This window comes from Chrysemys picta, chromosome 1 (genome assembly GCF_011386835.1).
Source record: "Chrysemys picta bellii isolate R12L10 chromosome 1, ASM1138683v2, whole genome shotgun sequence".
NCBI classification, from domain to species: domain Eukaryota; kingdom Metazoa; phylum Chordata; order Testudines; family Emydidae; genus Chrysemys; species Chrysemys picta.
In genome coordinates, this window is record NC_088791.1 from 352307062 (window position 1) to 352320917 (window position 13856).

The 13856-nt window shown below is 43.9% G+C and overlaps 1 protein-coding gene across 1 annotated transcript; it reads left to right on the forward strand.

The window, feature by feature from the left end:
• The first annotated feature begins 12336 nt into the window (after positions 1-12336).
• LOC101945546 (olfactory receptor 52N4-like) lies at positions 12337-13275 on the forward strand. The gene has a single exon (XM_005314083.2). It carries the CDS (start codon positions 12337-12339, stop codon positions 13273-13275), a length of 939 nt encoding a protein of 312 aa, XP_005314140.2.
• The last annotated feature ends 581 nt before the right edge of the window (positions 13276-13856 follow it).

Genomic DNA, 13856 nt, shown 5'->3' on the forward strand with positions numbered 1-13856 from the left:
CTGCAACTTGAGTCCATTACTCCTTCTTCTGTCATCTGGTACCACTGAGAACAGTCTAGATCCATCCTCTTTGGAACCTCCTTTCAGGTAGTTGAAAGCAGCTATCAAATCCCCCCTCATTCTTCTCTTCTGCAGACTAAATAATCCCAGTTCCCTCAGCCTCTCCTCATAAATCATGTGCTTCAGCCCCCTAATCATTTTTGTTGTACTCCAGATGTGGCCTCACCGATGTCGAATAGAGGGAAATAATCACTTCCCTCAATCTGCTGGCAATACTCCTACTAATGCAGCACAATATCCTGTTAGCCTTCTTGGCAACAAGGGCACACTGCTGACTCATATCCAGCTTCTCATCCACTGTAATCCCCAGGTCCTTTTCTGCAGAACTGCTGCTTAGCCAGTCAGTCCCCAGCCTGTAGCAATGCATGGGATTCTTCCTTCCTAAGTCCAGGACTCTGCACTTGTCCTTGTTGAACCTCGTCAGATTTCTTTTGGCCCAATCCTCCAATTTGTCTAGGTCACTCTGGACCCTATCCCTACCCTCCAGCCTATCTACCTGTCCCCCCAGCTTAGTGTCATCTGTGAACTTGCTGAGGGTGCAATCCATCCCATCATCCAGATCATTAATAAAGATGTTGAACAAAACTGGCTGCAGAACCGACCCCTAGGGTACTCTGCTTGATACCAGCTGTCAACTAGACATCAAGCCATTGATCACTACCTGTTGAGCCTGAAAATCGAGCCAGCTTTCTATCCACCTTATCGTCCATTCGTTCAAACCATACTTTCTTAACTTGCTGGCAAGTGTCATGGAAAAACGTCGATACACGCATTGTGTTTTCAATCAAATCAGCCCGAGGCCCTTTATTGATTGCAAGCGCGCAGGGGGTGATAGCTACTGGAGCTGCCCCCCCCCCCCCCCCCCGAGTCCAGGGACGCACAAGCTTTTTAAAGCTTAAAACCACCGACAAATTACACATACTGCCGTATTAATTATCATATTTGGAATACATTGCAAAATTAATACAGGTCAAAAGCAAAAAGAACAATCACCCTTCTTATTTGGCTTTTCTTGTTATTGTTATTCACAGTCTGGTTCGTTTGCGGTTTCACTTTTCTAACAGTGCTACTGCGGTTATATATTTCCTAAGCTTGGGCTATTACAAATTGTTCTGTTTGGGGATTTTTTCCCACTCTGACTCCTTCTGCCTCTTGTACATAGAAACAAACAGGATCTTAATTCAAGGCCTGTAAGCAAGCTTGACCAAACTCAGGGTCTTGACTAAAGTTTAAGGCCTGCCAAATATTTCCTTCACACAAGGATACTGTGGGAGACCGTATAAAAAGCTTTTGATATGAATTAGTAATTTCGCACCCTAGCTTCTGAAACAATCAGTCCACCATTTTTCCATGCACAGGCTAGAAATCCTTTTAGCCTGGGACCAGCACTTCCCCCAGTTCCGTCTTTGTTCCTCACATGTTTCCAGGAGTTCTCTTGTGTGGGAAGTGAGGCTTCTAGGTGATATCACACCTATCTTATGTAGCTTTAGCCTATGGTGGGAATCATTTATTCCAAAATCTGTTCTCAGTCCAGCTTGTGGAGAAATACAGATATCCAGAATGGAGTTCAGTGTCATGTGATCTGGTCACATGCCCTTTAATGCCCTGCTGAGTCATAGCACCCATTACGTATAGGCTGTGTTGAACATTTTCAGGTGGGGCATAAGCACAAAAATAGGATAATCATTTTCTGCAAATCATAACTTTTCCAATGACACCTAACAAGACATATCTTGTACAAAATGTATCATAATCATACATATTCATAGAACTATGAGGAATGTGGAGTGCAGAATCACAATGAGGTTATGAGGACGATCCCCTCCTAGGCCATTAAAAGATTCAAATGATAGCACATTAGAAAATACAATCCCAACTATAGATGCCAAATGATGGGATCTAAATTAGCTATTACCACTCAAGAAAGAACCCTTGTGTCATAACAGATAGTTATCTGAAAACATCTGTTCAGTGTGCAGTAGCAGTCAAAAAAGCTAACAGAATGTTAGGAACCATTAGGAAACGGAAGACATAATAATACCACTATATAAATAGCACACCATGAAAATGCCGTGTAGTTGTGGTTGTTTCATCTCAAAAAAGATATATTAGAAATGGAAAATGTACAAAGAAGGGCACCAAAATTATCAGACATGTGGAACAGCTTCCATCTGAGGAGAGATTAAAAATATGGCCTTTTCAGGTTGGAAAAGAGACAACTAAGAGGGAGTTCAAAAATTACTAGATAAGTTCATGGAAGATAGGTCCATCAGTGACTGTTAGCCAAGTTATTCACGGATGCAACCCCATGTTCATATTTCCCAAGCCTCTGACTGCCAGATGATGGGAGTGGATGACAGGAGATGAATTCCTCGATAATAGCCCTGTTCTGTTCTTTCCCTCTGAAGTACATGGCATTGGCCCCTATCAGAAGACAGGGTACTGGACTAGTTGGATCATTGGTCTGACCGAGTATGGCCATTGTTACGTTGTTATCCGAGTGTCCTTCTTCTTCTCTGGTTGCTGGATCTCATAGACGACAGGCCTACTTGCCTCACTACCTCAAATGGTCCCTGCCATTGAACCAGTAATTTGAACAGCAAACTTGGTAACAGCAATAACACTCAATCACCCAGTCTGAACACTCACAGCTGGACCCTTTTTTATAGGCCTTCTCTTGTACCTACTGTGCATTTAGCAATACTTTTCTAGCAAACGCCCACAAAGTCTTCAAGTAATTACTTAACTGAAGAATGTATCAGACTATAATTTATTGCCTGGGGTCTTTGCTCTTCCATGCTTCTCCTGTCTGTCGGGAAAGCCTCGAGGCTGCTTCCCAGACAGCAGTTCAAAGAGAGAAAACTTGGAGGTTGTGGCACCTTCCTGATAGCAAAAAGGAGGTGGAGGAAGTGTTAGTCCCAGCGTTTGGAATCCAATGCTACAAAGTTCTTTAATGTCACCCTCAAAGTTCTGTGATATCGCTCTACCATCCCATCAGTTTGGGGATGGTAGATCTACGTTCTTAATGGAAATACTCTCAGTAAATCACACTGTTCTTTCATTAGTTGAAATGTGAAGTTAGGTCTTTGATCAATAAGGATTTCTTGTGATATTACCACCTGGGAGAGGAATTTCATAAGCTCATTTGCTCATTTGGCTCATAGTCAGAGTGCTAGAACTATGCCTAGAGGTCAGTAAACCTGACTGGCTGCCTTTGTCTCCGAACCGTGCCTGTGGTCATTCTTTATGAGTAACATTGTAGGTCTGCTGAATTAGCAGGTTACCTTATTTACTAATACTGATAACACTGGAGCTCCAAGGACAGAAGCACTGAGCTGCCTGAAAAGCATTACTGAGCAACAACTTTCCAACCTTCAGTACTTAACAACACCTAGCTGACACTCTGAACCCAGGGGTGAGTAACTATACTGTCTGGAGCCAGTCGGTGACTGTTGTTCCTCCTGCCCAAGGTATGGCTACTGCCGCAATCTCTGCGGTTCCACTACTTCCCCATTCACACAGCAAGTTGTTTACAGGCATGGTTAAGGATAAGATTATGTCACGGAAGTCATGGATTCTCTGATTTTCAGAGACCTCCATGACATTTTTCACTTCACCCCGAGGCAGCAGAGTCAGAGCTGTCAGCTAGTGGAGGGGGACGAGCTATCAGCTGACATTGATGGTCAAGGACCCAGCAGCTCTTAGCCACCTCGGGTGGCGGGTGAACCTAGATCTCTAAGTTGCTGCGGGTGGCAGAGGCACTCAGAGCTCCGAGCTGCCATGGGCAGTGGGGACCTCGGAACTCTGTGATGGTGTGGCTGTGGCAGGGGCTCCGGAGCTCTTACCTGCTGGGGTTGCAGTGGGGGGGCATAGAGCCGTTAGCCTTGGTTGCAGCAGATGCTGGACTCTCCCCCATTCCAAAGTGTGGTTCAGGCTCTCATCCTCCCAATGGGGCTTTAATATTCCCCTTGTCAGCTCCCCCAACCCCATTATTTTTTATAAAAAGTCACAGACAGGTCAGGGGCTTCCGTGAATTTTTGGTTATTACTGAATGAGCTGTCCGTGACTTTTACTAAAAATAACCATAACAAAACCTTAAACTTAGGCATGACAGATCATCTGGTCTGATCCTCATCCCTGAATTATGTTGCGGGGCAGGATAGCCACTCCTCAATTGAACATATTCTGGATGCTGTCAAGCGATGTGGTAGTTGCAGGCCCACTGACCTGGCTGGAAGTGTCCTCCACAGAATCATCTTTTCCAGCCCTATTCCTACCAAATCTGCTGGTTCTACAAATACTATCACCGGGGTATCGGCCTCCATCTTCTCATTCAGCTGGTGAAGTCATTCACAACTTCACTAAAGTGCTTCTAGTCCCTCCCGTATATCACCAGAAAGGACAGATTTTGGAAATAATTTCCCAATGAAGTTTATTAAGGTTTAGCACAACTAAGTTTCCACGCAACAATTCCTTTATTAGTCCAAAGGGAACTTTGTGCTGATTATATCCAAAATACAAGCAGATACGCACTTATGTGTTATATCCTAGAAACAATGCAGATATATGCATTAACTAAATACTCACAACAAGATCAGGCTTGGGAAATACCTTCCCAGTATCCTGTGCTCCGACAGCGATCAATGCCAGGTGCTTCAGAGGGAATGAACAGAAGAAGTAATCACCAAGTGATCCATCTCTTGTTGCCCCTTCCCAGCCTTCTGGCAAAGAGAGACTAGGGACACTTCAGAGCATGGTTTTGCATCCCTGCCCATTCTGGCTATTAGCAACTGATGGACCTATCCTCCATGAAGTCATTTACTTCTTTTTTGAATCCTGTTATAGTCTTAGCCTTTAAAACATCATCTGGCAAAGAGTTCCAAATGTTCATAGTGCATTATCTGAAGAACTACTTCCTTTTGTTCATTTTAAACCTTCTGTCTGTAAGTTTGGTTTGGCAACCCCTAATTCTTGTGTTATCAGAAAGAGTAATTAACACTCCCTTATTTACTTTTTCCACACCAGTCATGATTTTATAGACCTCTCTCATACCTGCCTTAGTCGCCTCTTTTCCAACCTGAAAAGATCCAGTCTTATTGATCTCTTCTCATACGGAAGCTGTTCCATACCCCTAAAAAATTGTGTTGCTCTTTTCTGAACCTTTTCTAATTCCAATATATCTTCTCTGAGATAGGGCGACCAGATCTGCATGCAATATTCCAGATGTGTGTGTACCATGGATTTACATTGAGGCAATATGATATTTTCTGTCTTATTATCTATCCCTTTACTAATGATTCCAAACATTCTTTTAGCATTTTTGACTGTCGCTCCACAATAGAGAGGATAGGTAAGGAATTGTGTCCCTAGCCTCTGTTTGTCAGAGGGTGGTGTTGGGATGGCAGGAGAGAGATCACTTGATCATTACCTGTTAGGTTCACTCCCTCTGGGGCACCTGGCACTGGCCACTGTCGGTAGACAGGATACTGGGCTAGATGGACCTTTGGTCTGACCCAGTGCGGCCATTCTTATGTTCTTATTGAGTGGAAGTTTTCAGAGAACTTCCACAATGACTCCAAGATCTCTTTCTGCAGTGGTAACAACTAATTTAGACACCATCATTTTATATGTGTAATTGAGATTTCGTTTAACAATGTGCATTACTTTGTATTTCTCAACATTGAATTTCATCTGCCATTTTGTTGCCCGGTCATCCATCCTTTGCAGCTAGAAGTACTAGTTTCTCAGCTATGTTGTGTGGCTTACCAGCTTCAGCAATGCACAAAGCCACACAGTAAGAAGCCTCAGTAACCTTCATGTTAAGAGTGCTGTACACATCAAGAACTATTTTTGTATCCTGGTAAATCATTAATGATCTGGATGATGGGGTGAATTGCACCCTCAGCAAGTTTGTGGATGACACTAAGGTGTGCGTAGAGGTAGATATGCTGAAGGGATAGGGTCCAGAGTGAACTAGACATATTGGAGGATTGGGCCAAAAGAAATCTGATGAGATTCAACAAGGACAAGTGCAGAGTCCTGCACTTAGGATGGAAGAATCCAATGCACTGCTACAGGCTGCGGACCAACTGGCTAAGCACCAGTTCTGCAGAAAAGGACCTGGGGATTACAGTGGATGAGAGGCTGGATATGAGTCAGCAGGGTGCCCTTGTTGCCAAGAAGGCTAACGGCATTTGGCCTGCATTAGTAGTGGCATTGCCAGCAGATTGAGGGAAGTGATTATTCTATTCAGCACTGGTGAGGCCACATATGGAGTATTGTGTCCAGTTTTGGTCCCCCCACTACAGAAAGGATGTGGACAAATTATAGAGAGTCCAGCAGAGGGAAACAAAAATTATTAGGAGGCTGATGCACATGACTTATGAAAAGAGTCTGAGGGAAGTGGGCTTATTTAATCTGCAGAAAAGAAGAGTTGCTGGGTGGGAATTTGATAGCAGCCTTCAACTACCTGAAGGGGGATTCCAAAGAGGATGGAGCTCGGCTGTTCTCAGTCGTGGCAGATGACAGAATAAGGAGCAGTGGTCTCAAGTTGCACTGGGGGAAGTTGAGGTTGGATATTAGGAAACACCATTTCACTAGGAGCGTGGTGAAGCACTGGAATAAGTTACCTAGAGAGGTGGTTGAATCTCCATCTTGAGAGGTTTTTAAGGCCTGGCTTGACAAAGCCCTGGCTGGGATGATTTAGTTGGGGTTGGTTCTGCACTGAGCAGGGGGTTGGACTAGATGACCTCTTGAAGTCTCTTCCAACCCTAATCTTCTATGATTATATGATTATATGATACAATCTATTTAGCATTTTAGGCTTAGTTTGTGGTTTTGTTTATTTGCTAGGTAATTTGCTTTGATGTATTTGCTAGCACTTATAATCACTGACAATCCATCTTTCTGTACTTAAACTTGTTTTTTGCTTTATCTAAACCAGTGTGCCTTTGAGTCATGTGTTAGGGAAAATCTCAGGTTGGTTCACACAGGCTTGTTGCATATCCTCCTCACATCAAAGGTAGGGTGAACTCTGTTAATGAGCTTACATTGTACAGATCCTTGTGCAGTGCAAGACAGTGTATTTTTGGATTTATACTCTAGTGGGGGAGGAGCCTGGGGAGAAGGGAAATGAGCTGGTGTTTGCTGTTTCTATTTGGGTGGCTTAAGTAAGACCTCAAGTAACTCAGTTGGGTGTGTGGTGCCATCTTCTCTTGTGTTGGGTGATAACATGGTTGGAAGATGGAGAATCACTAACAAAGAATGAAAACAGGCCAGCTCAGCTGGATGGTTAAGGGCTGCTGCAGTTCTCACTGCTCTCAGACTGCATCCCAGGGGTGACAACTCATCACTCTGGAGCCCAAATTAGGTCTCCCAGGCACCTATGACACAAGCATGGTGGAAGGACAGTAGCCAGAACAAAAGATCCAGATATAGCAGTAGTTTGATTCCTTTACCACTGTGTTCTCACCCCAGCAGGGCTACCATCCCTAAATGGCCCCATGGCAACAGATCAGGGAAACTCTGTGGCTGTTCCCTCTTAAAATGTGGGTTACCATGTGAGATGAAGAGTGTGTGGAGCGGGCCCATGGTACTAGTTCTGACATAGCATAGCACATCCTGTTTCTGCATTGATTTCTGAAAGATCGACACAGTACTGAAATTGTATGCTTACCCAATGCATAGAGCAGATTAACTATAAGAACAACTGGGAGCTGCCAGATAAATATCCACTTTAGACCTCACAAAGTGATACTAGCAAATACCTTTGACGCCAGAATGCTGGGAGAAGAAAGCCTTTTCTATGCTCTTCTTCTTACATCAGTATAGGATCACTTAACTTCACCTCCACATGGTGGCAGTCACTCTTCAGAGGTTAATCGACTGGATATTACAACTGCATGGACAGTATGCAGCGGTACACTGCTACGATCAATTGAAAATGGTTTTTGGTCCCATATCTTGTGGTACCATTCCACACATAGTACAGATGGCAGTACACTACACAAAGAAAAGAAAGCCATCATCAGTTGCTAGGCTGAACAGTCTGCAAGACTCAGTTTAAACTGAAAATCTGAGCCCCTGGTATTGGTGAATCATTTCTTCACTCCCAGGGGAGGCTCTCAACCTGAAGTTCTCCAGTGTCTATTTTCTGCTATTCCTGCTGCTCACAGAGCCAAGGGAATTGTCCCTGAATCCTAGCTAACCTGAGAGTCCACGGGGACTGTACAGATCAACCATAAAGGTTGCTGCTAAGGACACCAAATGTCACACATGTGAGATTGAAACACTGATTCTCAGGGCTGTGCCTTCCTGTCACAGTAAGGAGATTTCCTCTTTCCGCTCAGCAGGATTGAGGTGAGTTTCCTCTTTCTGCATTAAAGTTAGTAAGGGCTTAGGAAGGGTTACGGGGTTCAAGTCAAGAACCATTTGGCAGGAATTTACCAGCACAGCAACTTCAACTATTTAGTATTGTCAGAAACATGAGCAGATTTACCTGGGTAAAATTCGAACTACAAATATGTTGGAAATAGTTTAGACAATAGTTGTTTTTAAGATCTGTTCCTTGTGCCTTACTAAAAGAACAGGAGTACTTGTGGCACCGTAGAGACTAACAAATTTATTTGAGCATAAGCTTCGTGGGCTACATCCCACTTCTTCGGATGCATAGAATGGAACATATATTGAGGAGATATATAGACACACACATACAGAGAGCATGAACAGGTGGGAGTTGTCTTACCAACTCTGAGAGGCCAATTAAGTAAGAGAAAAAAAACTTTTGAAGTGATAAACAAGATAGCCCAGTACAGACAGGTTGATAAGAAGTGTGAGAGTACTTACATGGGGAGATAGATTCAATGTTTGTAATGGCTCAGCCATTCCCAGTCTTTATTCAAACCTAAATTGATTGTGTCTAATTTGCATATCAATTTGAGTTCAGCAGTTTCTCGTTGGAGTCTGTTTTTGAAGCTTTTCTGTTGTAAAATAGCCAACCGCAGGTCTGTCATTGAATGGCCAGACAGGTTAAAGTGTTCTCCCACTGTTTTTTGAGTATTATGATTCCTGATGTCAGATTTGTGTCCATTAATTCTTTTGCGTAGAGACTGTCCAGTTTGGCCAATATACATGGCAGGGGGCATTGCTGGCACATGATGGCATGTATCACATTGGTAGATGTGCAGGTGAACGAGCCCCTGATGTTATGGCTGATGTGATTAGGTTGTATGATGATGTCACTTGAATAGATATGTGGACAGAATTGGCATCGGGCTTTGTTGCAAGGATAGGTTCCTGGGTTAGTGTTTTTGTTCAGTGATGTGTGGTTGCTGGTGAGTATTTGCTTCAGGTTGGGGGATTGTCTGTAAGCGAGGACAGGTCTGTGTCCCAAGATCTGTGAGAATGAGGGATCATCTTTCAGGATAGGTTGTAGATCTTTGATGCTGCGCTGGAGAGGTTTTAGTTAGGGGCTGAAGGTGACAGCTAGTGGTGTTCTGTTATTTTCTTTGTTGGGCCTGTCTTGTAGGAGGTGACTTCTGGGTACTCGTCTGGCTCTGTCAATCTGTTTTTTCACTTCAGCAGGTGGGTATTGTAGTTTTAAGAATGCTTGATAGAGATCTTGTAGGTGCTTGTCTCTGTCTGAGGGATTGGAGCAAATGCGGTTGTATCTTAGAGCTTGGCTGTAGACAATGGATCTTGTGGTGTGTCCTGGATGGAAGCTAGAGGCATGTAGGTAAGTATAGCGGTCAGTAGGTTTCCGGTATAGAGTGGTATTTATGTGACCATCGCTTATTAGCACAGTAGTGTCCAGGAAATGGACCGCTTGTGTGGATTGATCTAGGCTGAGATTAATGGTGGGATGGAAATTATTGAAATCATGGTAGAATTCCTCAAGGGCTTCCGTTCTATGGGTCCAGATGATGAAGGTGTCATCGATGTAGCGCAAGTGGAGTAGGGGCGTTAGCGGACGAGAGCTAAGGGAGCGTTATTCTAAGTTAGCCATAAAAATGTTGGCATACTGTGGGGGCCATGCAGGTACCCATAGCAGTGCCACTGACTTGAAGGTATATATTGTCCCCAAATGTGAAATAGTTGTTGGTGAGGACAAAGTCACAAAGTTCAGCCACCAGGTTAGCTGTGACATTATCAGGGATACTGTTCCTGATAGCTTGTAGTCCATCTTTGTGTGGAATATTGGTGTAGAGGGCTTCTACATCCATAGTGGCCAGGATGGTGTTTTCTGGAAGATCACCGATGAATTGTAGTTTCCTCAGGAAATCAATGGTGTCTCGAAGATAGCTGGGAGTGCTGGTAGCGTAGGGCCTGAGGAGAGAGTCCACATAGCCAGACAATCCTGATGTTAGGGTGCCAATGCCTGAGATGATGGGGCATCCAGGATTTCCAGGTTTATGGATCTTGGGTAGCAAATAGAATACCCCTGGTCGTGGTTCTAGGCATGTGTCTGTACAGATTTGTTCCTGTGCTCTGTAAGGGAGTTTTTTTAGCAGATGGTGTAGTTTCTTTAGGTAATCCTCAGTGGGATCAGAGGATAATGGCCTGTAGAATGTGGTGTTAGAGAGCTGTCTAGCAGCCTCTTGGTCGTAATCCAATTTATTCATGATGTCGACAGCACCTCCTTTGTCAGCCTTTTTAATTATGATGTCAGGGTTGTTCCTGAGGCTGTAGTTGGTGTTGTGTTCAGCATGGCTGAAGTTGTGGGGCAAGTGATGTTGCTTTTCCACAATTTCAGCCTTTGCATGTTGACGGAAGCAATCTATGTAGAAATCCAGTCTGTTGTTTCGACCATCCGGAGGAGTCCACGCAGAATCCTTTTTTTTTTTTTGTAGTGCTGGTAGGGGGGATTCTGTGGGTTAGTATGCTGTTCAGAGTTATGTTGGAAATATTCTTTGAGTCGGAGACGTCGAAAGTAGGATTCTAGGTCACCGCAGAACTGTATCATGTTCGTGGGTCTGGAGGGACAAAAGGAGAGGCCTCGAGATAGGACAGACTCTTCTGCTGGGCTAAGAGTATAGCTGGAAAGATTAACAATATTGTTGGGTGGGTTAAGGGAACTACTGTTGTGGCTCCTTGTGGCATGTAGCAGTTTAGATAGTTTAGTGTCCTTTTTCCTTTGTAGAGAGGCAAAGTTTGTGTTGGAAATGGCTTGTCTAGTTTTTGTAAAATCAATCCATGAGGATCCTGTGGCACCTTTAAGACTAACAGAAGTATTGGGAGCATAAGCTTTCATGGGTAAGAACCTCACTTCTTCAGATGCCACCCACGAAAGCTTATGCTCCCAATACTTCTGTTAGTCTTAAAGGTGCCACAGGACCCTCTGTTGCTTTTTACAAACCCTTCATGATTCTTAAATAGTTCATGGCCTCAACTACCGCTTGTGGCAATGAGTTCCTCAGTCTAATTAGGCATTCAGTGAAGAAAGCATCATTTTTATCTGTTTTGAATTTGCCATGTTGCAGTTTAATTGAATGTCCTCTTGATCTTGTGTTATGAGTCAGGAAGACCATATTTTCAATCTACGCTACTCTCTACCAGTCAGTATTTTATAGACTTTTCTCATCTTGTCTCTAATTCTTTTCTTTTGTAAGGTACCAATCCCAGTCTTTTCAATCTCTCTCCATGTAAGAGTTTTCCCAGATCATTGATCTTTCCCCTTGAATAAGCTCCTGTTCTGCAACAAGTTCTGCAACATCCTGTGTGAAAAGGGAGTGCAGAACTACACAGAGGTGTACAGAGGAGGGTGAAACATTGACTGACTGATCTCATGGCATTTCATTTTCTGTATGATTTCCCAACCCACTACTCCTGGATCCTAATGTTTTGCTTAATTTTTTTCTGTGCTTTGACTTTGAGCAGGGTTTCACAGAGCTGTGTACCAAGATGCACAGGTCCCGGTCCTGAGTTCATACAGTTGAATTAGAAGCTTGTTAGGTGTTTGAGGACTTCAAATTTTTCCCTCCAATGCGCATGCATTTTATAGTTATTACCATCAAAATGCATCTGCCAACATGCGGCCCATTCACCTGTCTTACTGAGCTCCCTCTAAGGACTTCTCTAGACTTGACTATGACTAAAATAAACAGGTGCAATCTGCAAATATTGCCACCTCACTCCTCACCCCCCCTTTCTAGATTGTTAGTAAGTATAAAATATTTACCATGCTATTTCTTATAAAGAGTGTTACACCCCTCGCTGTGCTTCTCTCCCTTCACAGGTAGCTTGAGCATTTCTGAGCTCGATTGATGCATCAACAACCTCATGGCTGTTTTCAACCTCACCCCTTCTGACTCTTCAACATTCATCCTAACGGGCATCCCAGGCCTGGAAGCTGCTCACGTCTGGATTTCCATCCCTTTCTCTATGTTCTACCTTATTGGCCTGTTGGGAAATTTCACAGTTCTGTTTGTTGTAGGGAAAGAGCAGACCCTACACAAGCCGATGTACCTCCTGCTCTGCATGCTGGCGCTCACAGAAATCATTACGTCTACCTCCGTCGTGCCGAAGGCACTGTGTATATTTTGGTTCAATTTGAAAGGCATTACTGTGGCTGGCTGCCTCACCCAGATGTTCTTCCTTCACATGGGTTCTATGATGCACTCAGCTGTCCTTGTGACAATGGCCTTTGATCGCTACGTCGCCATATGTAACCCTCTGAGATATGACACCATCCTCACTAATGCACGAATAGCTAAGCTAGGGCTAGTGGGTTTGATAAGAACCATTCTCTTCATTCTGCCTCTTCCCCTGCTCCTGATCAGGCAGCCATTCTGTGCCAACCGCATTATCCCCCACACGTACTGTGACCACATGGCTGTGGCAAAGATGTCATGTGGGGACATCACAGTGAACAGGACATACGGATTGGTGATGGCATTTGTAGTCATTGGGTTAGATCTCACACTGGTTGCCCTGTCCTATTGTCTAATCATCAGAGCTGTCCTCAGAATCTCCTCCAAGAGAGACCACCAGAAAGCCCTGAACACCTGCACAGCCCACATCGGTGTGATGCTGATGTCATATCCTTCCTTCTTCTTCTCCACTCTGACATACCGGTTTGGTCAGGGCATCGCTCCCCACATTCACGTCATTTTGGCCAACCTCTATTTGCTTCTCCCCCCTATGCTTGACCCTGTCATTTATGGTGTCAAAACCAAAGAGCTTCGTGACAAAGTCGGCAAGTACACCTACAGAAGGTGATCACCTGGGGCCACTGACTTTACACGTGTGTAAAAAGAGGTAGCAAGGATATCTCCACATTAATCAAGGGTGCTCTGTTCCAGTTTGGCTGAGCTCAGCATTGTGGAAGTTCACAGTCTTAAAAGCTCCTCAGCCTAACATCTTATCACTCCATCACCAAGCACTGCTCTTTCTGTTGCTAAGTTCCTTCTCTCTGACCGTCACCTAATCTCTTTCAGCATCACCCAGCAGCTCCCAGATCCACACACTCTGTCACTCAGCCGTTCCATGCTTTGCAGAACACAGAAGATACTGCAGCTTTCAGAAGCAAGGTGGCTTTGCATTAGAACCTGTGTGAACAGCATTATTGATCAGTTTGACAAATTGAAGCCACACTTTCTGATAGCCAAAAAAATATAGAAAGCAACAACAATGCTGACTTTCTTTATCATAAGTACACTGATTCTGTGAGCAAAATGTACCTGATTTTTCTACATCTAGTCGTTCAGGAAGCCTGACGTATAAACTAAATGTTTCAGTTGGAAAGTGCTAATTCTGGAAAGCTGCTGCAGAAATTGAGATCATTCTACTAGAGTTTATTA

What these genes read in the sequence shown, in the direction of transcription:
- LOC101945546 (XM_005314083.2), top strand. Translation starts at nt 12,337, where the DNA reads ATGGCTGTTTTCAACCTCACCCCTTCTGACTCTTCAACATTCATCCTA.